The sequence below is a fragment of the Gallus gallus genome, chromosome 5 (assembly GCF_016699485.2).
Source record: "Gallus gallus isolate bGalGal1 chromosome 5, bGalGal1.mat.broiler.GRCg7b, whole genome shotgun sequence".
NCBI lineage: Eukaryota > Metazoa > Chordata > Aves > Galliformes > Phasianidae > Gallus > Gallus gallus.
Window position 1 is genome coordinate 52,457,754 of NC_052536.1, and position 23,137 is coordinate 52,480,890.

Below are 23,137 nucleotides of genomic sequence, written 5' to 3' on the forward strand. Positions count from 1 at the left end.
CTGCATTAACATGGCCACAGTCATTGGTCCAACACCACCAGGAACTGGGGTAATGTAAGAAGCTTTCTCTTTTGCTGTTGCATATGCCACATCTCCTACAACTCTTTTTCCACTGGCCTTTGTGCTATCTGGGGATTTAAGGAAAGATTGAAGTTACACAGAGAGAACAGCAGTGACTGAAGCTGAAGTCCTTTCCTCTGTTGGAGTAACCAAACCAGAGGCTAAGTACACAAGAAGCTGCAAAACAAAGTTAAAACAACACCTTAAGATGAAGCTGTTACCACCATACCTCACCCAGAACATCAGGGCTCATACATTACATCTTCCTATTAAGTGCCATTTATTATCAGCCAGACTGATCAGAGGGTCTGCCTTTTCTTGAGGATCAAATATTTTCTCAATGGTATTGAGATTGCCACAAGGCAATCTAAAGACTCCAAAACAAATGCTGCTGCCAGTAGCTGGGGGAAGCAAAGCATACACCAAATCTTATATCTGTGCACGTAGAGCACACAAACAGGACATACAGAAATGTCACATTAACCATACTCTCACAAATCTTGCTGTACTGCTCTGAAGACATAGTAAACTTTCAGTATTAAGGAGATACGAATCAGTGATCTAGAAGACACTAAAGGTAGTTGTTCCAAAAACCAAGATTTACAGTTGCTCTGTTCCACTTTTGAGGAAATCTAGACCTTGCTATTGAATAGAATTATCTACATTTACATAAACTGGAGACGGGGAGTGCTGAGCTTTTCTATTACTTATTGCCACTTGAACGATGGACTGGTGAATACTACAGTCACAGAGAACAGTCTTATCAAAACCGACCTCACAGGTGGCTTAAGAGAGCTCCAGCAGAACAATCTCCTTTCTGCCAGAAACAAATGCTACCACCTGCTGAACTACATGAAATTTAAGGTCACCCATAGAAGAAAAAAAGACAAAATGCATTAGTAAACTATGAGAATCATCTAAGGAACTCACCAGTTATGGACACAGTATAACAAAAAAAGTACATAAGTTTCTTCTGGAGTGGCAGATCCTTATTTCAGGTATCAGGACTTGAGAAAAAGTTAAGCAATGTGAAATAACATATGACAGATTTTAATACTCTTACATTGAAATATTATCTTGCATCCCACAAATGCATGCTAAAGTTATTGATTATGTTCTACTCATGCATACGTTTGATGAGGAGGAAGAATGTAAGAGAAAGCAAACTCATTAACAGCTTACTGTGGTAAAATGCAAGAGGGAACAAAAGCTTCTCCTGTCAACACTGATGTTTAGCTGCACTGTTACTGACAATCAGCTCTTTGGATGATCTATTGAACTTGTGTTTTAAGCAATACTTACTTTCCCTGAAGCTCAACCTTTGAACTAAGTAACAGCTGTTAATATTGTTTCTACAGCAACTGTCAAGTTCTACTTCCCAAACTGCAGACCAGCCCGGCCTTCCGGCCCAGACAGCAGGATTAATTAAGTTTGTAAAAGGCAAATAGTATGATTCTATTTTCTTCCTTGGATTCCAAGCAAGCTTACCAACCACTGCAGTCAGGAAGGCTCCAGACCTCAAAATGAATAAATCAAGTGATGAAACACATGACTTCAGACACAAACAGCCTGATCTGCTACACAAGACAGACGCTGTGATGAGCACAAGCCAAACAAACCTTAAGTCCTTGCCCTTGCATTCACACCTATGCCAAGTGCTGCTGAGAACAACATAGAGGTTATCCAGTGACCTTTAAAAAATTATTTTGAAGGAAAACTCATATGCAATGCTTTCTGCTTCTTCCCATTAATTTTAACTTCTTAATATTCATCACTCTGCCCTTAAATTACAGAATTACAGAGAGCATCAGTGACACTGATAACCATTCCCTGTGCCTGTGTCTTATTTGGTACAGCAGGTTATCCAGCTAGCTAGAATATATGATGGACAGCATCCAAGGACTTTGAGATCTAAGAAATGAAGGACATGCCTACACGTATGAAATGAACAGGTACAATGATCTCAATCTATCTCTGGGGTGCTGCAGGTTCAATTGCAGAACTAATTTACAGTCCTACTTTGGTAAGATAGGAGCTGAGAATATTCACACTGTAAACTTGTACATTATACCAATGTACACTGACACAAGTCAGTGTGCACTGGTAACACATTTTCAATTATTATTCAATTAGATATATAATAGCAAGCATACAAGACCATAGGTGACCTCATGTACACAACATTTTTGTAGGCTAACTTTTTTTTCTGGAAAAGATGTCTGATAACAGATCCAATACAATATGATTTTATTGGCCTGTGGTGCCAACTCGATTCCCAGAACACAGAGATATAAACATCATGAGGTCAAGACTTCCTACAGCATCTTTCTGGCTCCTCCAGAGGTGAACTGCAAAGAAACAGGGATGTGACCACAGAGATGCAGTTCACATCAAGACTGAAAAAAACAAAAGTCATCAAGTCAGAAACACGACGGTACACATGAGCGGGGTAGTGTCCAGACTCCTCTGCTTCACCAATATCAGCAGTGACTCTGCTTCTTGGCAAACTGCCTAACTTTGGGAAGCTTGGCACAAATATTTCAACAAACAAATAGCAACAGCTGATTGTGTTGTTTTTTTTTTTTTTTTAACTTTAATTAGACAGAGGATTAATGGCTTTTTAATGCAAATCAATGTCATCTTTGAGGAATAAGACTGTTAAGTAGAAATTTCTTTACATTCCATGAAATGGCAACAAGATGACTGATTAATTATGAAAACTACCTTCTAAAAACCCTGTGGGTGTAGCAGAGAGATAGTTGGATGGTGACTAATTTTCCATATCATTGAATATCTGCAATTTGGATTTAAAATGAGGTGAAAACAGAAATTGCCAGACTGCCTGTTCCTCGGCTAATTGAAACCCTACCCCCAAATCCATTATGTTCAAGCACTTTGTTCTGTGCCAGAGCCACTGTCACCAATTTTCTTGCAGCACCTGCTTTGTTTCAAGACAACAGTCATTCAAACCTAAGAAGTTAATGTTATGATTCAACAAATCCACAGCTACTTTAAAAGACTGCTTGCCATTTAAGTGTTTCAAACAGAACAGCTTAATGACATCTAACGGTGCAAATTAACAACAGCAAAGCTGCACGCTCACAAGTGACAATAACAGTAGGATTTAGCTATATAGATGTGGCAAATTACATAGATACTATGTTGTAATACCACATAGGCCTCCTCTTTTCTCTACAGCTATAAGTCTCATTGATGGTAGAAACAAAACTATAGCCCATCTGCTTCGCAACAGTACTTCAAAACCATCTTTGTTTTATTCTTGAATCTTCAGAGGGGTTGCAATCATTACCTAAGACAGACTTAAATGAGAAATAAATCCATATGGACTAGAAACACCAAGGAAACTGTATCCATGTACTTACATAGCAACTGCATTTATATACAAATAAAACCCCACTCTTTATACATAACCCACGCACCTGGCACATGGTTAATTCCACAGTCTATTACAATTGCACCAGGTTTGATCCATTCACCTTTCACCATTTCAGCTTTGCCAGCTGCAACCACCAGGATATCAGCTTTAGCAACCTATTAAAAAAAAAAAATCCATACAAACAACTCTGTATCACACCAATAGAAAAAGGCAGAGCTGCTCCAGGAGCAACTTAAATCAGTGTTGGTTGTACTGAAATTGTGTGCTCACCCATTGCATCTAGAGGAATGGAAGGGCATCATCAGCAATGAAAGGTAGCAAACAGTTCCTTGGCAAGGACAAATTCTCACAGCCAGAAATTGCAGCCTATTTTCACACTCCTACCCTGAACTGTTGCTAGTCAACACTTCATAACCTCCTTTGAACTCTTCCATGATTCCCAAATGGATAATACACAGTACTTTTAGATGAAAGCCTTCTGCATACTCTGATCTTTCTTCCTTCAAATATCCCTGCATATTAAGCTCCACATTATCTGCTTCTTACTACTAGAAATACACCCAGAACTCATCAGACAGCTGCCAAGAACAACCCCTACACAGAACGGTAAGCTGCACTTCATTTGTGGCAGCAGTGTTATGGTTCTTATGTCCAGGACTGTGTAACAAGCAAGACCTGGGGAAGCTGACTGTAATTCAGCACCAGTATTTGTTCAGACAGTAATCAGCAAGTATGACAGAAATGGTCACAAAGTTACTACTAGAACCTTTGCAAAAGCTCCTTGCTACTTCCCCTGCTGCTTCATTTGTATCCTTAGGAAGCTGCTATCCCATGGAATATTTTCTTTGTATCTTAGACAGAGATGAACTATTTTTAAGATTTCATTACAAATTAGCACTTCCATTGTTAATAAGCCAAACGATAGTTCTTGAACAGCAACTTAATGGAATGAAGAACTGCAGTGTTCTTGATCTTGCATTTGAGTTATATTCAAGTACACCTACCCCCTTTCCAGCTTTGATACTTGCCTATAAAGCCTGGCAGTGTTGATTGCTAACAAAATTCAAGTAGGTGGCAGCACAGCAACACACTATTTCTGTCACTCTTACTGCTAAAGAAGAAAATGCTACAAACTCCCAGTCATAGAAAATAGACTAGAAAAAAACATGGAGAAGGAATTTGGTCTAGCATTTCCTAGCCATGAAAGTAGATCACTTGGCATTTTTAGGGAAAAAACAAACAAGCAAAAACATACACTGTCTTGCAGGCCACTACTTGGAGATTAGAAAGGAATGATTAAATTCCTAGTACTTGCCTGAATAAAAATAATAGTAATTTTATTGTTATAATTGCAACCCTCTAAGTAAGGACCTTCAACAGCAGTAGATTTGCACAACCATTCAATGAACAATACTGGAAAACTATTTCAGATGAAAGCAACCTAGACCCACTGACTTAGACAACATCAGGCAAAAGCATGCAGCTGACAGCACTGGCTTACAGCACATAACAGCCTCATGAGTCCATCCTTCCCTTACCTCCTCAGCCAGAGTAGAGGTCTTTGAATGGCAAGTGGTTACTGTTGCATGATTCCAGAGCAGCAGGTCATGCATAGGAGCACCAACAATCTTACTGCGACCAACCACTACAGCTCTTTTCCCCGTAACCTGAATGCCTGTACCATAGGAAGATAGGAGAAAATAAAACGTCATTCTGCATCCCATTCTCAAATAGCTCCAGAGTATATTGGTCAATATGTGTCTTGATACTATTTTTCAGGATACTGCTTTTCTTTTGGGTTTTGCATTGCTTTAAACTAGCCGTTTTCCTACTTGAAAAGGCAGAGATGAAACATGACAACTCAACAGAAGTTTCAGTGTGAGAGACAGCCTTGCAACATGCATAATTTTTCCTCTCATTGAAGACTATTGCATTCATGAATAATGGAAACCTCCTTACCTGTCTGTCTAATAAGTTCCATGCATCCTTTTGGAGTACAGGGTATAAAGCAGTCTCCAAGGTCTCCTCTAGACAGTTTACCAGCATTGATGCTACTTAAGCTGTATTTCGAAAGAAAAAAGAGGCCAAGTAAATTCCCAGTCGCAAAAATTACCAGTTAAAAGGGAAGGGGAGGGAGGAAAAAAAGGCAAAAAAAAAAAAAAAAGAAAAAAAGGTCTAATTCTGGAGTAGCTGTGATGTTCTTTAAGGGTGATGTCAGCTTACCCATCTACATCCTTCTCAGGTGCAACAGCATTGGTTATTTTTTCGGTATTGATAGGTTTATCAGAGTCAAGGGGCAGCTGCACTATAAAGCCATGAACAGCAGGGTCTCCATTCAAAGAAGCGATGCACTTGAGGACCTACAAGCAAAAATCAAAAACCTAGTGGCTGATAAGCTGAAGCAAGATTAATAGAAGGTGAAAACAACACAACACAACCCTATCTGGATTAAAAGGCACAGAGCACACTGTTTTTTACATGCAAAAAGTATCAATGACTCACACTTTTTATTCTGAAAAACACATCTGCTAGAGTTTCTAAATTTTATGTAGTTGTGCTTTAGCTTCCTTCAAAAAACAAACAAACAAGCCCAAATAACTCATCAGGTTCCTGTTCTTCTTTCATGAGTTAGTATCTGCAGACAAGCAGTCTTTCCCTCCTATTTTACAAAAAAAAAAAAAAAGATAACTTTACCCCTTTAGCTTGAAATCAAAATTACATGATTTTTCTTTATCAACAGCATCACTTACCTCTGCTTCTGTTGCTGTGTTTGGCAGTTTTATGTGATTGGCACTGATCCCAATCTGTAAATGAGAATATCCAGAAATTATCCGATTTCTGAAATGACATCGGAGATTGATCTGGCTGTTCTTTCAGTCAAGCTCACCCTCATCTACATTTTTTCACATTTTCCATGTCTATCTCCTATTTCTGTTGCTAGAGTCCTTTTATTTGGAAATGCCATCAGTGAAGACGATGAAAGATTAGTGCTTTGCCTACTTATATTGTCCCATCTTTCAACTGTTCCATTCACCTTTTGGCATGAACAACTACATCTTGGCTTGACAGCATATTGCTCTGAGATGCCAGTATAGATGCCAGCTGTCACCTAGGAAAACAGGGACTCATTAGATTCCCAGCCCTGCTGTAGCATGCAGCGGACCTCCTGGTGACAGATGTGAGGCAACTGCAGCTATGCATCAACAAGAAACTGAGAGAAGGCCAGCACATGGCCACAGGTCAGTAAAGACAGAACATCAGCACTTCAGACATGTGACATTTAGGTAACCTTTTGTGTAATCAGCTCCAACCCACAGGATTGCTACAGAGTACCCCACTCTGTGTCAGATTACACATCTGTATTATTCCTTTATAACAAGGAATTCAGGCTAGCATTGCTTTCTCCAATACATGCAAAGCTTAAACAAAGCAATTTGATTCACATCTGTAATTTCATGTTCTGATTAGACCTATTTTAGGGAGGTTAAAAAAAAATAAATTATCAGTTTGGGCATTACCTCAGCAGCAGCCTTCAGCTTCATATTAATGTAGAGGTTCGAATCATCCCGATTTCCAACCTAAGGTTGAAAAGACAGCTGAGTCACCCTGCAGAGTAGAGACCCAGCCACAGGCTGAGAATGGCTTAACCCTCAGCTTCCTCAAAGCTACACCGAGGAGAAAAAGGTACTCTTGAATAACCATACCACACTGATACAGACTAAAGGCATCTGGAGCTAACAAGAAAGCATTCTTTTACATAAGAGGCAGCGAAAGAGAGGTTGTCTGATCTCCTGCATAAATACCATTAACATCTGTTAGAAAACCCCTTAAAAACACAGTGAAGCAGAAAAGCAGAAAATATTGCTTGCCATCTCATCTGAAAAAGTTAATTAACATGATCAGGAGGTGCTGATAACATCCAATTATCTGAATGAAGCTCTTAAAAAGTTGGTCCCCTTTGACACTCAGGAATCTTAGTTTTATACACATTTGCCTTTATGGAGAGGCTTCTTCCACTGCTGTTTTGTACCTTGAGAATTTTCTCATCAAACAAGAAAAACCAACAAAGTAAAAACAGCGCAACGCACAAAGAGAAAACAGAAAGTAGAACAAACGTCTGTAGTTTTGGCAGTATTGGGTGATTACAGTACAAGCATTTACATCATCCAATATGTTTGGCTAAAAGTAATTCTCCTTGTAACTGTTAAAAAACAAAGGGCAAAGAGGAAAAAAATATTAAGAAAAGTCCTGAAACCCAGCTCCCTGATACTAGGAAGCTATCCCTATTTCTCACACAGATCACAAGCTGCAAGGATGACTGTATTAGCCCGTCAGCCAGCATGCACTTCTTCCCTGGGCTTATACAAAGAGGCTGCCTCCTTTGTAGAGTCTGTTGAGTTTAGGAAAAATGATGCATCATATAGGCAGAAGAGACACGCTAGCAAAAAGATGACATACAGTGTATAAAAGAGGATATTCTTGACTACAGAACAAAAATAAAAGATAACTGACACATTCTTCCAGCTCAGAGGACACCAGACACCTCCCAAGAACGGAGCTGGTAAGGTGCTGTATATCAGAAATACCTGATTGTCCCAACATAACTGAAAAATAGACGGTTGAGAATATCTGTATTTGAACTTCTCCAACCTGAGGTGGTTTGATAGCTTACAAAAGTGCTGGAGAGCAAACAGATTGTAAACAATTTATGACAGAGACAATCCTGGTTTAAAGAGAAAACAGATCAAACGAGAACAGATTGCAGATTGTACTGTCCCTTACTGAATTTTAAATCAAGGAACTTCTCCTTTCCCACTAAACACCTGAAGACAAGTCTTCTGTAGAGCTGATCTTCTTAAAGCTAACGAAAAGTAACAACAAAAAAAACCAAAAAGCCACAGATTTGTTCCTGGCATTGAAGAGGAGCATGTTCTTCATGTACTAAAGTGGTCTTAGTGACTGAAACCAAACATTGCTCTTCAGGAGCCCTAAATACAAAATGAAGACAGAAGCCCCTTCTCTGGACAGCCATTTTCAGTCTCCTTGCAGCCACACAGCTCCGTCCATATGTGACAGCTATTACTACTACTCACCTTCAGATCTAAGTGTACCAAAAAGTTTCCATTTTTTATAGCTGTCATGGAAAAAAAAAAACCTACTTAATTCTGCCAAATACAGGCCCCAAACCTGAAATGGTAAGAGCATTTTTTCCATTCACAAGCATTTACACATAGATTCTAGCACCTACTCAAGCTTCTGACAAACACCAATTTCAGCAATGAGACTTTATTCAATCCTCTGCACTCAAGGTCTTCTTGGCTGAGGTGATCTGTTCACTTCTCTCTCACCATGCTGTCATACAGCAGCTGATCAAATCCCTTATTAACCTCAGCAATATCTGGTACAATCACATCTGTTAGAGCTGACAGACTTTAGCGCTCATAAAAATGCAAAGACGATGAAACATCACAGAACTGCATTAACACCCCACATGGTGCTCTGCATTTCAGTTCCTTACAAAATGCTACTATTTTGCAAAGCAGTTCTGCTGAAGCTCATCAGTTGCCCACTTACCACAGCAAAGCAACAAGGATTTTCTGTAGTTGTCATTAAAGAAAACAATACCTGCAAAATTGCAAGTCCTGGTGTGAAGCCTGGAAACTTCTCCTTCATCTCAGCAACTTGCTTCTTTAATCTCTCTCTCACTTGTCTGAGTGTAAAAAACAAACAAACAAAAAACCATAGAAGTTAACCACAGTTTTGAATTCTCATACAATGGTAAGACAAGTGTTGAAATGAGAAGACCAGTAAACACATGCTCACACCTTGAGTACACAAGTCCAAGCAACATCCAAATAAGACTGATGTCCATAAATCACTAAGACACTTTGGGAGTTTCATTCAAACTTTTTCTTTTCCCCTCAAAATTTTCAAGTCCACTGTGTACTTCACTCTCCTCTTCACACAGCAGTCTCATAGGATACAGGGGAATAATACACAATAAGGCATGGAAACTCCTGGGATTTTCAGCTCCCTACTAAAAAGCAAATCCCCTTTCCACATACATTACACAAGTCTACCAGTCTTCCACAGATGCCACTAAACACTGTCACACATTGTCTTGGCAAAGGATGACAAATTTACAATGGTAAAACTCTGTATAAGAGCTGAATAGGTTGTCCCCAGACCTACACCTCTGCTACAGCTGGACAATACTGTTTGTTTCTCCTTCCTGTCTGCTTGGCTTAACCCATGGCTGGACAAAAGACACTGTCCTACACTCACCTTCCTGCTTCCCAACATGGATGCAGAAAATTACTCCAGTCCGAGAGCTTCCAAACAAAGTAAAAAATTGTCCGAGTGAGCAGAAGAATGAGAGAGAGAAATGAAGCAGCAAGGAAAACTAAACCCTGGTATGCAGCTCAGGTTAACTCTAGAGCAAAAGACAAGCTCAAGGATACAATTATTAAAACACAACTTTGAGATGAGTACATGAGAGGATTTACTGATTCCATCAATCTAGCTTAAATGTCAGTTCATACCTAGTTTAGAGGTAACAGTTACTCATCTCTGCAAACAGCTCAAAAGCTGCTGTCACTGCCTCGCACACCGGGTCCCAGGTGTGTGCTCCTTCACCAGTGCAGGCATGGCAGTGGGGAAGAAGTCCTCGTGTGAGGCCCAATGCACTCTCTGGCATCTGAGATTCTATTAAAAAGGGCCTGACTGCAGCCATGGCTCTGTCTCCTCACTGGAGGCAGCTTGGATTAAGCAAGAACAGACCAGTGGTGCCTACCTTGGATACATCTACCCTTAAATCAGTGCCCTATAAGGTTTGATACTTTCTAAGGGGGACCAGACCTCTCAGACTGGAGGAGCAGCTGTTGGTGCCAGTTCGTTAAAAAACGCTAACAGCAAAAGTGCTGGGACAGATTAAGTACCCAGAAGGTTGCAACTCCTGCGATACAGCCCCAAAGCTCCAGGATGACTAATAGCAAGTGAAACCAACTCTGTCTTGCAACGATATAAACTCCAGATCAGGAATGCCAGAGGCAAGAAGAAAGAGAAATAGAAGCAGATGCAACTCAACAGCACTGTTCCCAGGGGATGGCCGCAGCTGGCCCAGCCAGAAGCAGCCCCGTGGCTGTTCTGAGCCCCATCTCAGGGGAATCACACAGCCTCCTGCCACATCCTAAATCAAGCCTCTCTCCTGCCGCATTGCAAACCACGTGTGGCCAGAGCTCTACTGCAACCAAGAAGCAGGTTCAAGGTATTTATAAGCATTTGCATCTGGCCAAGCTGTTCCAATAAGCTTTGGTAAAAGAGGTTGTTATTGATCTTATCTCAGAAATAGTGCTCTCAAGGCATGATTTAGCTAGTGTCTCCATGTAACATTTGACACTGACTTGGCTCTAACACTGATTTCTGAGCTCATCAGCCTTATCCTTGAAATTCTTCATTGCTGAAACAATAAAAACGCATCTGCTGGGTGACAGCACCTCACCTCTGCTGTACACCCCCTAGGGAAGGCAGCACCACTACAGCTGCTGATACAGTAGGGCCTGAACTCATGAGGAGCTCATAACAGCAGTGCAGGGATCACAAGGAGGGTCAGAAACCCAATGCTAGAGTGGGTGCTGTGGGGCACCTATTTAAAGGAGCTACTTCTGAGATGAGGCTCTGAAACAGCCTACATGCAGCTGAGCCAGTAGGAAAGATGCAGCAGTGGTTTACGGACTACAAACAAGAGGAAACGCAAACAAACATGAAATGCATTGTAGTTTACAATGCAGTAGAGTTTTCATAAGGGACAGTCAATTGAAAGGGTCTCAGATCTGGCATTTATTTTTAATCCAGCCTTCTCAGTGGAGGAGAAGCAGTCCCATCAGAGGATCTATTTCTATCCATCCTCTGTGAAGCAGGGCTATGGCATGCTTTTATACCAAGCAGCCACAACTGCTCATACATTATATTGCTGCCATTTTCTGTAATTAGGCACTAGATCATTTCCCCTTCAGCTACACAGGAAAGGTAACATGCACGAACACACAAACGGTGCTGCCAGTGCTGAATTGCCTTAGGAGTCTTAAAATCACTTGCTAGACAGCCACCTAGCGGTAACTACAGCTGCTCGCCAGTTACCAGGAAAGCCACAGACACAAAGGTCAGAGAGAAAATTAAGTAAAAAAACCAACAAAAAGCAGTTTCTGTAGTTTTGCAGATACATTGCAGAATAATTCAGATCTTCATGAAGATTAAAAAAAATAAATCATATTGACAAATTTATTAGAAGTATGAACATTTATTCAAGTTTTCAAACATAAGTTGGCAATTGGACGCGGCTGTTTCCCCAAGAGCCTTCCCTCCCCAGACACCTCCTGTGCCACTGGCTCTTCCACAAACAAACTCCCACTGCAAACACAAGTCCAGGGTCCACACAGGTGAAGGACAGCACATGGCTTTAAGCATACAATGAAAAAAACCAGTTCCAAAGATTAAAGAAGTTGTTAGCCTTTCTTTCACTAGACTGCAGAAGTGATCAGAATTTAAATTTATGCAGTGAATTTCCCAGAATAGCAAAGGACAAACCACCCTCCTCCAGTTCTGCTTGAAACACAGAGAGAGAAGCACAGCTCTCATGCCAGGATCTCCCCAGGCAGACTCCACCACACCTGCTGGATTCCTTACATGTCATGGCTTGGGTGGCTGTGGTGTGAGCGTATGCAGCACCAGATTTAGGATAAAACACAGGCTGTATTTCCATCCCTTCTGTGGACTGTACTTGATGCTGCTTAACATACAACCTAGCTAATACCTCCCTCAGAGACAACGATGCTCTATAAGAGAGGCCTGCCTCCATGAGAGAAAGGTTTGGCTCTAATGCCCAGACTATAGATTCCCCAAAGGTTTCAGAGGTGTGAATCAGAAGTGCTCTTGCTGCAGTCCCCCAGAAATGGCTGCAGAAGGCTAAAAGCCTACCCAGATCCTACGCTGCTTGGGCCAGAGCTACTGCCCCTATAGCTATTTTTCATTACAGCCTGCAGCACTACCACTGCTCAACTTCTTTTGCCCCCATAAAAAAACAAATGCAGAAACAAATGGCTTTGTTTGAGGGAAGATGCTGTTTAAACAACAGAACTGCAATCAATTTACAAGTCTCCTGCCCTCACCTCACACTCAGGTTCAGTGTAATACATCCAATATCCTTCACAGACCGTCCAAATAGAAGAGCTTGTTTCTACTGTCTTACTCAAAGTATTATTAACTTAGGCACCAAAATCCTACACAAATCACAATGCCTGCTGCTCTATATGTTCTCCCTTCCATGCATGATAAAATCACGTTTACTATCCTCAAACATATTGACTAATATCCTTTGTGTCTCTTCTGAACCTTCAAAGACTTTCTAGATATTAACTAGCTTTATCTCCTAAGTAAGTTATTCTTGATCACAGGGATAAGGAAGCACCATCTCTTTAAATATTTTCTCTCTTCAACTGATTCACAAAAAATAAGAATGTCACTATTTACTTTTTTTGCTTTTTTTTTTTTTTTAAATAAATGACATGCCTCTGAATTAGTTATTTTCTTCACCTCTATTTGGGGAAGGGGTGGCTGGTAGCAGGAGAAGAAAGTTCATAGTACTTAAGAGTTTTTCATTTAAAACTCATACATAAACTCAGAATTAACTAGCTAGAACACTGTGTCATTGATTCACCTTGTTTGTTAATATTTGATTGACTTACAAGCAAAAATCTCTAAATTAAAGCCTAAAATAAGAGAAAAACCTTACAGGATTGTAACTGAAAAGACTTTGTAGGTGATGTACTGAGAAAGACACCTTTACTGTGGCAGATAAATTCAGTTGAATGTCCCTAGAAAGAGCACACGCCTATCACTTGCTTCTTTCTTTCACTGATAGACTCTTGGCCTGAGTGGGCTCTGGATGTTGAGCACTTCTCCCGAGGGCCTGGAAAAAGACATATCTGCAAGTGGACAGCCCATTTCCTCACATCTTCATCAAACACTCCACTAGAGAAAAAACAACATACGTGACACCTGTAGACCATGATACGGTTTTGCTACGTTGGACCTAAATACAGGAGATGTAATGGAAATGAAGAACATTTGTACAGATGCAATTATTTTTTCCTATTTTGTGCTGTCTTCAGGTCAAGATTCAACGTCTGCTGAAGGACAGGCTTCAACCAAGAACCTCAGAGCTGTGCTGGAAACAAAGTAATCCTTTCCCCATCTCTTAAAAATCCCCGCATCTCTTAAAAATCTTACTCACCTTCAGGTGTTGGAACAACATTCATTTCTTAAAATTGCTAATGTAATACTGAAAGCAAACAGAATACCACTAAAACACGCTCCTTCTCCTCAAACTACCACCTCTCCAGAATTCTGTTCAGTCTAAATTTGTACTAATGTGTAGTTTGAAAGAACCTATGCCAGTTTTCACGCCAGGAAATCTGAAGTGGGCAGATCACTAGGCACTACCAGCACCACACATAGGGCATGCAGAGCACAATGCTTTCAAGACTGACAAAAGCATAAGTCTAGCAACGTACACAAGACTAAAAGACTGAAAGTTCCAAGTAATCATCCTGACAACAGACCCAAAAATTACTGGGTAAAACATATTCCAGCAGGCTCTTGTTGTGGACTCAAGATTCAAGACGCATTAAGACCACTCTTGAGAAATGCAGCACTGCCAGCTGGAAGTAGATGTTCCATATGCAGCAACACCTAAGATGAGCCCCAACAACTTCTCAGAGATTACTTTAGATCATTTCAAATTTACACTTTTTGTCCAAATTCTGGACAAATACTGGAGCAGGTTACCCACTGGAACAGGTTGCCCAGAGAGGTTGTGGATGCCCCATCCCTGCAGGCATTCAAGGCCAGGCTGGATGTGGCTCTGGGCAGCCTGGTCTAGTGGTTGGAAACTCTTCCCAGAGTAGTGGTGATCTTTAAGGTTCTTTTCAACCCAGGCCATTCTATGATTCTATGAAATTCCCGGGTTACAGAGAGGTTCATAGAATCATTAAGGTTGGAAAAGACCTCTCAGATCATCCGGCCCAACCCCAGGCCATCCCCAGTAACCATGTTCTCTCATCTCCAAAGTTCATGAATACCTCCAGGGACAGCAATTCCACCATTTCCCCGGCAGCTTGTTCCAATGCATCACCACTCTCTGTGGACAGATTTTTCCTAACATCCAAACTGAGGATGTACATACCAAACCTACCTCACCACACACCACCAGCACTGAGTATCGCACAAGTGTCAGCCTTAGCTAAACACTGTGTTTTCCTTGTATACGTACAGCAGTGTAGTCGTACATGTAGTGTATGTTCATACACATGCAGCAGTGTACCGCAGAGCAGCAACAGGACAAGTAAGCAAAACTACATGGCACAAGGCTCAGCTGAGTGAAAGCTGAAAGCAGAAGGAAGTCTGACAAATCTTTCCAACAGTTTTGACAAGACACACATTAACACTCATCCTCATGTTATCTGATATACAGATTAATTTAATTAGCCTTAAAAAGAAGCAACAAACGCTCTCAAAATAGAGAGCACCCCTAAGCTGCCACCTCAGGCCCAGAAAGCACCCTGAGAGCACAAACAGACACGAGGCAGTGGTTCCAACGTATCGCATCGGCCTGGGCACTTAGCACAGAGCTGCCGAACAACCACGAGCCGCGCTCCAGGGCTGATGCGGGACGGCGCCAACAAGAAGCAGACCCCCACACTGAGCTCTGGGAGGTCGTGACAACGCTTTCGGTTCGTCTGAAAGGTAAAACCTCCCTCCCCCTCGGCAGCCTTGAGCGCGGAGGGTACATACGCGGAGACGACTTTGCCGCTGAGGACCTCTGCGGGGGCCATGGCGAAGGCGGGAGGCAGCAGCCAAAGGCGGCGGGGCTCTGGGGTGCTCTGCAGGACACGCCGTCCCCTCCACAACCCTATCCTGCGGCCCACGTGGGCGCTAAACTTTCAGTAGCAACCACCGCGCAAGCGCTGCCCCACCCCGGCGGGCTGGTGTGCTGTGCGTGTCCCTCCCCTGCGTTTTTTTACCGCCTTGAGGCTGAGGCGAGCGGGTTGTGGCTCGGCGAGATGGCCGCTGCTCAGCTGTGCGGTGCCGGCCTTACTGCTGCGCGTTCGCTGGCTCTGCGCAGAGGCGGTCTGGGCACAGGGACGGGAAAGCCGCCATTGTGGCGGGCTTTGTGCTCTGTGGGGGAGCACACAGATTGCTGGTCACGTATTTAATAAAATTGTAAGTCAGCTTATGGATAACTTCAGTATGTTATGGCCTGAGGTTGCAGGTAGCTACTATGGGACTCTTCAGATTTTGCTAAGAGTAAAGGGTTTTTTATTCAGCAGTTTTTATCCCTCAGAGGGATATCCTTTAAGCAAGCAATGGTGCTGAGGCTGAGGAAGGTGTTTCCTTGTGAGGCAGGCTGCTCTGATCTGTGAGTTCTCTGTTTTATGTAACCAATGCTTTTCGTTAATCTGCAGGTGAGTGTAAGCTGCGAGAATCAGCTTTCAGTGCTTTTCTCCTGGGGATAGGAAAATCAGTTGGATACCATACCCTGAGGCTGCCTTGTTTGTAATGCCAGGGCCCCAAGGAGATCACAACTCATTGGTTTGTTCTGCTGATATCTAGCACGTGGGACATGGTTCAAGAAAACAGTGATGAGGCCAGGGAACTGACAAATCACAGTTGGTGATGGGATGGAGCAGTAGTATGTTCCCATCCTACTGTAAGGCTTTATTCCTGTTACTGTTTTGGGACGCATCTGCCTCATGTGGTGCCAGTGGAGCAAAGAAACTGGATGACCACTGCAGGTTCACAAAGTGTGGAGTACAGGGGTTTGGTGCTAGTGCAGCAAAGGTCCCAGTGAGAATTTAGAACTCAAAAAAGCCTGTTTGAAGTGCGTTTTGGAAAAGAAAGTTGCTGTTCTAAAGGGTTTGCTGAGAAGGCATTCAATCCTGTTACACCGCTGCATCATGCATCTCAGTGCTGTAATCAGGTCAAGATTGGATTTGGGGATCTGTCTGATTTTGAGAAGAGTGGAGTACAGACATTGCAGCTTCCATCTAGCTCACAAAATGATGAGGATGGAAATATATAGGCCCTTCTGCTTTAGAAGCTCAGAACCTCCAGGGCTGCTTCTCTGGAATTCTGGAAGGGGAATATATACCATATATTGTTCAAAACTTGTCTGAGGATAAGTCTTTCTTGTGTGTTTCCTTTTGTAGCATATGGGGTGATGACTGTTCTGCCTTTTTTTCTGCTTTCTTTTCTTATTGAGGGAAAGCTGGTTATTTCAAGTGGTCAAACCAGCCAAAGTTAAAAACATTTCAATTGTAGGAATGAAGGTCAGAAATTTCTCTTTAAAACTGACTTGGAAAAAAAGGGAAAACTGGATTTGGGGGTTTTTATATGCTAAAAAAAGGCTAGAAGTAACTTTTTTAAAAATTATTTTTGGTCTTTCTGTAGCTATTCCTTGTATTTCCTGGACTGTTCCAATAGGCAGTTCTAGTATTATATGATCAAAACTGAAATAATACAGTTAACTGAGGGAAGGGATTTTTCTCAGCTGCTTAAAATTCTGCGCCTTATTTGTTTCTTCTGTTGCTTTTATCTGAGGCCTGAATGAACTCTTGGAGAAGGAAAGAAAAGTGTTTTGAGAAAAGTGCAAAAGACAGACTCTTTCAGTTGAGGATAGCACAGGCTTGCAAAAACAACTTTTGCTAAAAAAAAGATTTGACACTGAAGATGATAGTGTGTAAGTATCAGCAGGAAAAGAAAGCCCACTTATTTAGAAATATTCCATGCCGTCAGAAGCTGTAGATTCCAACCCAGAGTTGCAAGCTTGCACAGTTTGTGTCTTTACTTCTCTCTGCTTTTCTCAGTGGCCCTGCTCCTGAAAAAAAAGGTGTCTCGCAATGACGCATAAAGCTTTGAAAATGAGCTGGACAGTAAAAGTAATACCAAACAAACAACTTCTTTTATCATCTCATTTTGTTTGAACCAGATTCTCTTTTCATGAGAAGGAACAGACTCATGAATTTTAAATATTTATGACAGAAAATCAGACTACCTAAACTCCTTTTATCACAGCAGAAAAATCTTTCTTATTTCTAACTTGTTCCATGCAGCAGTCAAGTACCAAAGCTGAGATTGTCACTCAGAAGCTGTGTGTCATACATTTATGTAACAGCTTGTTCTTTAACATTTAATCTTAATTGTCATCTTGAAGTTGAAATACTGGGAATGAGATGGGAAGGGAACAGAAAAGGGGTTATATGATGAGAAATGGCTAAACAGACCTTTTCAGTTCTTGTTAGAGCCAAATCCAGCCCTGGAATGAAGAAAAAACTTAGAGCTGCTGTTGTAAAGGAAATTTTGGAGAAACACATTGGCAAAGGAAACAAATGTGAAAATATGTACAGTTGAGAGCAACAATCAGTGTTTTATGCTTTCAATACAATTATTTTGACCATGCTTATGCAAAACAATAAGGAAAAAAATCTAATGCTGTGGTAAGGGCAGCTCTGAGAATGATAAGCACAGTCTTGTATCAAAGAAGGCTTATTTTCTGTTGACTGTTAGGATGAAGGTAAAAACAGTTACTTGAAGCCTCAGAGAGATCTCTGCTCTGGAATACAACTCCAGAGCAGCTGTTCTACCTCACTCACCTCCCTGCCAGGCGTCCCTGGGTTTGATTTGGTAACTGCCACATTTTGACTGTTTACTCTTGTATCCACCCCCTCTTACCTAACATGTCAAAAGTCATAGAGGTTGCTCTTTAAAGAAGCCATGAAGGCTGCAAAATGTGTGCCAGAAAGACTTTCAATGTTACTGATGAGCTAAGAGCAGTGCTTCTGCTTGCACAGGGCCCCAGAAGTTGGGATTTGTTGTGAGAAACTGACTCCACATCAGCAAATTAAAGAATAACATTAGTCATTGCTTCACCCACTGGTTAGGATAGGATATTACCTTCAGTAAAGGGAGAATAGAAAGCATAGATTAACTTCATGCATTTTCCTTTCCTAAGCAAAGCAGGATTGGACAAATAATTGATGTTTCTGTAGAAGGTAACTTCTTTTCTGTGATGGAGAACACAATTTAGTAATGGGGGAGTGGTGGCGTTTAAATATATGCTATTGGTCAACTCTACCTTTGATCAGATGACAGAACTTTGACATGAGGCTTGTGATTGACCTCAGCATACATGAGCCCTCATAGCTAAGCTGTCTTAATGTAATGCTAGAAAGTATGATCTAATATTTGCTTCATTGTGAAGTGTTTCCTAAGTGTAGTTAGCCCCTTATTGATTTAGCTATCTCATGTGCCCCATCCATCTTAGATACATCACAGAAATTGCAGCTTGGTAAAACAGCCAGCTGTTGAACAGTCACTGCAGAAGTGTCTGTCGTGGGTTGAGATGTTATTTGCTGTCTGGTGTTCAGGGTTTCTTGTCCAGTGCCTGAACTAGCACAGCAGGGGCTTACAGCTGTCCTCATCAGCTTCAGTACAAAGGTAGCCAAGTTAATTAAATTGCTTCCAAGAGTACTTTCAGCAACAATGAACTGTTTTCTTATAAAGCAGGAAAAGGGTACTTCCACTGTAGATTTTTTTCTGGTAGGTTGGTCAAGCTGGTTGAGTTCAATGGAGTGGTAATAACAAACAGGTCTCTGATGTGCTCTTCTGACCTGTCTCAAGCTTGCCAGCCACTTGCCTCCCAAGCAGGAGTTTTGTATCAGCCAAAACTAGTCTGTCAGTCTAATGGCAGCAACAACCAGGTCAGACTACCTCTAAACTTCCACTTGCATTCCTGTGCCATTGACTCATGTATGTGACTGGTACATAGTTGAGTGTGTTTGTCACAGGCTCCTTTCCACTGGCTTCTTCTCTTGTTGCTCCTTTAGCTAACTTTCTGTTTGAAGGTAAAGTGATGTATAAAGAAATCTTCCAACACTTCCAGTTGACCTCTTAGGAATCCTGCAGAAGAAAAAATGTCTCATTAACAGCTTGAAGAATTTTGTGTCATACCTGATTCTACTGATAACAATGGTGGAGTGCTTGATAATGTGGGCCCTGGGTTGTCCTGAGTGATGTTAAGAGACAATTCAGAGCGAGGAAACCATTTCCTAAGTAGTCCTCTCACATAATAGCCATTCCTAATACTTCTACAGTGTGTTGTGGCTATCCATGCAATAAGCAGCATACTAATTCACTATCCCAGACTTTTTGTGAGTAATGCATTATCCCATTTTCCAGACAAGGTAGATGAGAAAGAAGGAATAATTGATTGTCTAAAGCAAAATACAAACACAAGCACTGGAGCTGTGATTAACTAGATTGTCATTTCTAACTCTACCTTATTGTCGTTGGCTAATAATTTATAGTTAGTGGCTTGTGGCAACTTTGGATCTTCTCTCCTTTTTGTCAACTTTTAAATTTCACTAGGCACCTCTGAAAAATATACTTGCAATATTTTCTATGGAAATTATTGCTATACTGGTTCTGCCTTTCTGATTGTGTAAGGATTTGTAGCTGCCACAATGACACTTGCACGGGTAGGCAGGGGGTGGGAGGTAATTTTCAGGACTGCAAGTGGGGGGACATCCAGAAAACAATCTTTCCATTGAAGTTTAATCCACACAGCATCTCACATAATTCTTCCAGCCCAAGCAAGGGCATCCCTGATAGAGCAAGGCAGCATAGCTAGTTTTATATCATCTCTGCGTGAACCGTCATAGGGCAGTCTCTCAACCAATCAATTTCTGCTTTTGCAGTGTCCTACAGAGACAGGAGGGGGCTGAACAGATCCTGAAAAATCTATAGTAGAGGAAGTCTGAAGCTGGCATGAAACCAGATTTCCCATAGATCATAGTTTCAATAAACGGGGTATTCAGAGGTAAACACAGATAAATGAAGAATTCTTTGGATTTGAGTAACGCAGTCATTCTGTGTCTCTGAATAATCACTTTGAAAGATTGAACTATTTTTGATGTTGATGTATGCCCATACCTCATAATACGATAAATAGGCATAAGAAGTTGTATTTTCAATATGCTGATTTCACTACATGCCCTTCTTTCTATGGAATTACCTCTAGATTACAAGACTATACTAGATCAGACAAAAGGTTGTCCTGACTTGGGATCTGACGGTGGCCAAGTGCAAATTTGTCATGAAGATTATAGGAACAGGGCAAACAGGTGATATTCATGGTCTCTTACAGCTGAAAGAATTTCTGAGACAAGCAGGGCAATAGAAACAGGAGAAATAGGGTAAAGTTAGAGACAAACAGTGGTTTGGCCCACGCTGTCTATTCTGAGAAGTTCATGACAGGCATAAATAATTTCCTTATATACAATATATAGAATGTCTCAATTTTTTCGTCTTAACACAGGGATCTTTGTGTGCTACCCCTTTTGCATAAGTACATCTCGGCCTTGTGAGTCTGTTTGGTTAGATTTTATGGAAACAGGATAGATAAGGTACTTGTCTGCACATGCTGTATTTGGTAAGTACATGTTTCTTGTACCTCTTGACACAGTGATATGTTTACGCACTGTGCTGTTTCTTGTCTCTCTGTTGGGGTTGTTCATAACTAAGCTTTATTTCTTAGCACTAAATTAAAAGTATTTCTCTCCCACTGCCCGTGTTTGATTGTGCTACTGAAATAGGAAAGAGCAGAAAACTGAAGAGGGAGTAAGTCTAACAACTGCTCTGGACCAGCAGACTATCAATGCTGTTGATATGATTACAGGCACACATATCAATGAAGCAAAAAGATTTTCCTTTACCTAATGGTCACCTAAGATATGTATTTGGGGATGAGCTTCAGCTTCTTGTGAACAGAACCTGAAAGAAGTTAAAAGGTGATGAGTGCACAGAATATTCAAGTACCACATTCTTTTCCACTTTGAAATGTATCAAAATAAGAGAGCTCACTATAAGCTTGTTCCATGCTCATTTACAATATTAAGAGCAGTAGAAAAGCCCTCTTCTGGAATTGTCTCAACATAAGCCTATATATATGTGAGCATGTGTCTCCCAGTTTATTTGCCTTATACTGCAAACCTTTGTATACCAAAACTTTGACAGCTTCTCCTGAGAGTGATCCCATTTTTGCCCTTTGATTTGCCTATGAGCTGCATGATTTGTATTTTAAAAGAAGAATTGCTCGGTTTATAAATGAGGCAGAGCCTGGCAGAGGTTTGAGAGACACATTGCTTATGTTTGCCCTGAAGCTATGGAGTCTGTCCATTCTTGCATGCTCACGTCTATTGCTCTGCACTCTCTCTGAGCTTTCCAATTTACAGACCAGCTTGAAATCTCATTAGAAAGTCTGTACCATGAAATGAGCCATCCTTTCCTGCTGTATCAAAGAGCCTGAAATAATCCAGCAGGACAGACCAATGCTGGGTCCTGTGGCCTGTGTCAGCTGTAACAGGCAAAAAGCACATTGAGGACTCATCTAGTTCCCTCCAGCCACCATCTTGAAGCTAACCATTTTGACATCTCTAGCCTGTGCACCCCATTGCAGCTGCTGAGGTTGCGCATGGAATGGTTTTGCTTTGGAACCCTGCTGCTTTGCAGAGCTCAACATGAGCCTGTGTTTAGACTCTGGGCCTAGGACGGAGTCAGTGACTGATGCTTGCATGGGCTATGGAAAAATTGATAGCATGTAGACCTGGTGTAGAGCAGGAATATGATAAGCTCAATAGGGGAAAGCCTGCTGTGATACCTCCTTATGTCCTAGATGTCTGGAGAAGAAAATGAATAATACTTCTAAGAGGAGATGTGTTGAGCTGTAATGTTACTGGTATCTTTTATGCCTACCATGGAAGTGTAGGACCAGCAAGTGGATTCTGAAGGAGACTGATTGTTCACACTAGTTGTACAGGATCAGCAAAGAAAATATTACAACAGTGACTCAGTGAGACAGTCAACAGATTTGGCCATATGGGCATTTCTATATTACAACATTGACACTTGTATAGGCATTGACCTTGTGGACCCATGTGGTGAGATGTCAGAACAGGGCAAGTTAAGCAGTTTGGTCTGAGCAGCTGCCTCAGTGATACAGTTGGGGCATGAGTCTTAGTGCCCTTTTCCTTTGAGGATTCGATGGCATTCTTGGAGCTTTGTGAAAAGATCTGATAATGAGAACAAAGTGTTTTTCCGTTTGTGAACAATTTTTGATTTCCAGTTCCTCAAATTTCCTATGATTACAAGTTATAGGGTGATGGAACATCTATGATACAGGCAGTCTATGTGTCTTTCAGAGGAATGCTGAGGAGTTGCTTTCCTGTCTGTCCTGGGATCTGTAAAGGGGTGCCTTGACATTTTAAATAGGAACATTTTCACACAGAACTGCCTGGAAATTTGAATTTTCTTTGAAATGTCTGATTTTGAGACAGCACACATGGTGTCCTTCTCTCAGGAAGGTGCCCTTCACTCAGGCACAGCTAGCCTGAGTGCTCATGACAGAGAAGCATTACAGCTTCACATGAAGGATAATCTCCAAAGCCTGAAGAGTTGTCTTAAATTGTGCTCACTAACTGGGAAATAGAGCTGACAAACAGACAAATAAATAACTGAATTTCTCTTTCAAAAAGACTACAATAGTTCTGTAGCATTCATATAGACCAT

At 41.4% G+C, this 23,137-nt stretch overlaps 2 protein-coding genes across 6 annotated transcripts in view; one reads left to right on the plus strand and one right to left on the minus strand.

Moving 5' to 3' along the window:
• The window catches only part of MTHFD1 (methylenetetrahydrofolate dehydrogenase, cyclohydrolase and formyltetrahydrofolate synthetase 1), a 41,681-nt gene extending 26,254 nt beyond the window's left edge, over nucleotides 1-15,427 (minus strand). For all 4 annotated transcript variants that reach the window (NM_001397228.1, NM_001039303.2, NM_001397229.1 and 1 more), the window contains exons 1-9: nucleotides 15,308-15,427; nucleotides 9,083-9,167; nucleotides 6,976-7,035; nucleotides 6,208-6,261; nucleotides 5,681-5,817; nucleotides 5,417-5,517; nucleotides 4,996-5,132; nucleotides 3,501-3,612; nucleotides 1-128 (exon numbers count right to left, since the gene is read on the minus strand). In NM_001397228.1, coding sequence (NP_001384157.1) covers nucleotides 1-128; nucleotides 3,501-3,612; nucleotides 4,996-5,132; nucleotides 5,417-5,517; nucleotides 5,681-5,817; nucleotides 6,208-6,261; nucleotides 6,976-7,035; nucleotides 9,083-9,167; nucleotides 15,308-15,348 — 855 coding nt within the window. In that variant the 5' untranslated portion in view covers nucleotides 15,349-15,427. The remainder of the gene's footprint in view (nucleotides 129-3,500; nucleotides 3,613-4,995; nucleotides 5,133-5,416; nucleotides 5,518-5,680; nucleotides 5,818-6,207; nucleotides 6,262-6,975; nucleotides 7,036-9,082; nucleotides 9,168-15,307) is intronic.
• The window catches only part of ESR2 (estrogen receptor 2), an 83,171-nt gene continuing 75,153 nt past the window's right edge, over nucleotides 15,120-23,137 (plus strand). Inside the window, exon 1 of one of the 2 annotated variants that reach the window (XM_040700579.2) lies at nucleotides 15,120-15,259. The gene's annotated coding sequence lies outside the window, so the exon portion shown is untranslated. Of the gene's footprint in view, nucleotides 15,260-15,535; nucleotides 15,737-23,137 lie in introns of those variants that run through there. The other variant, XM_046941376.1, reaches the window with a different exon arrangement.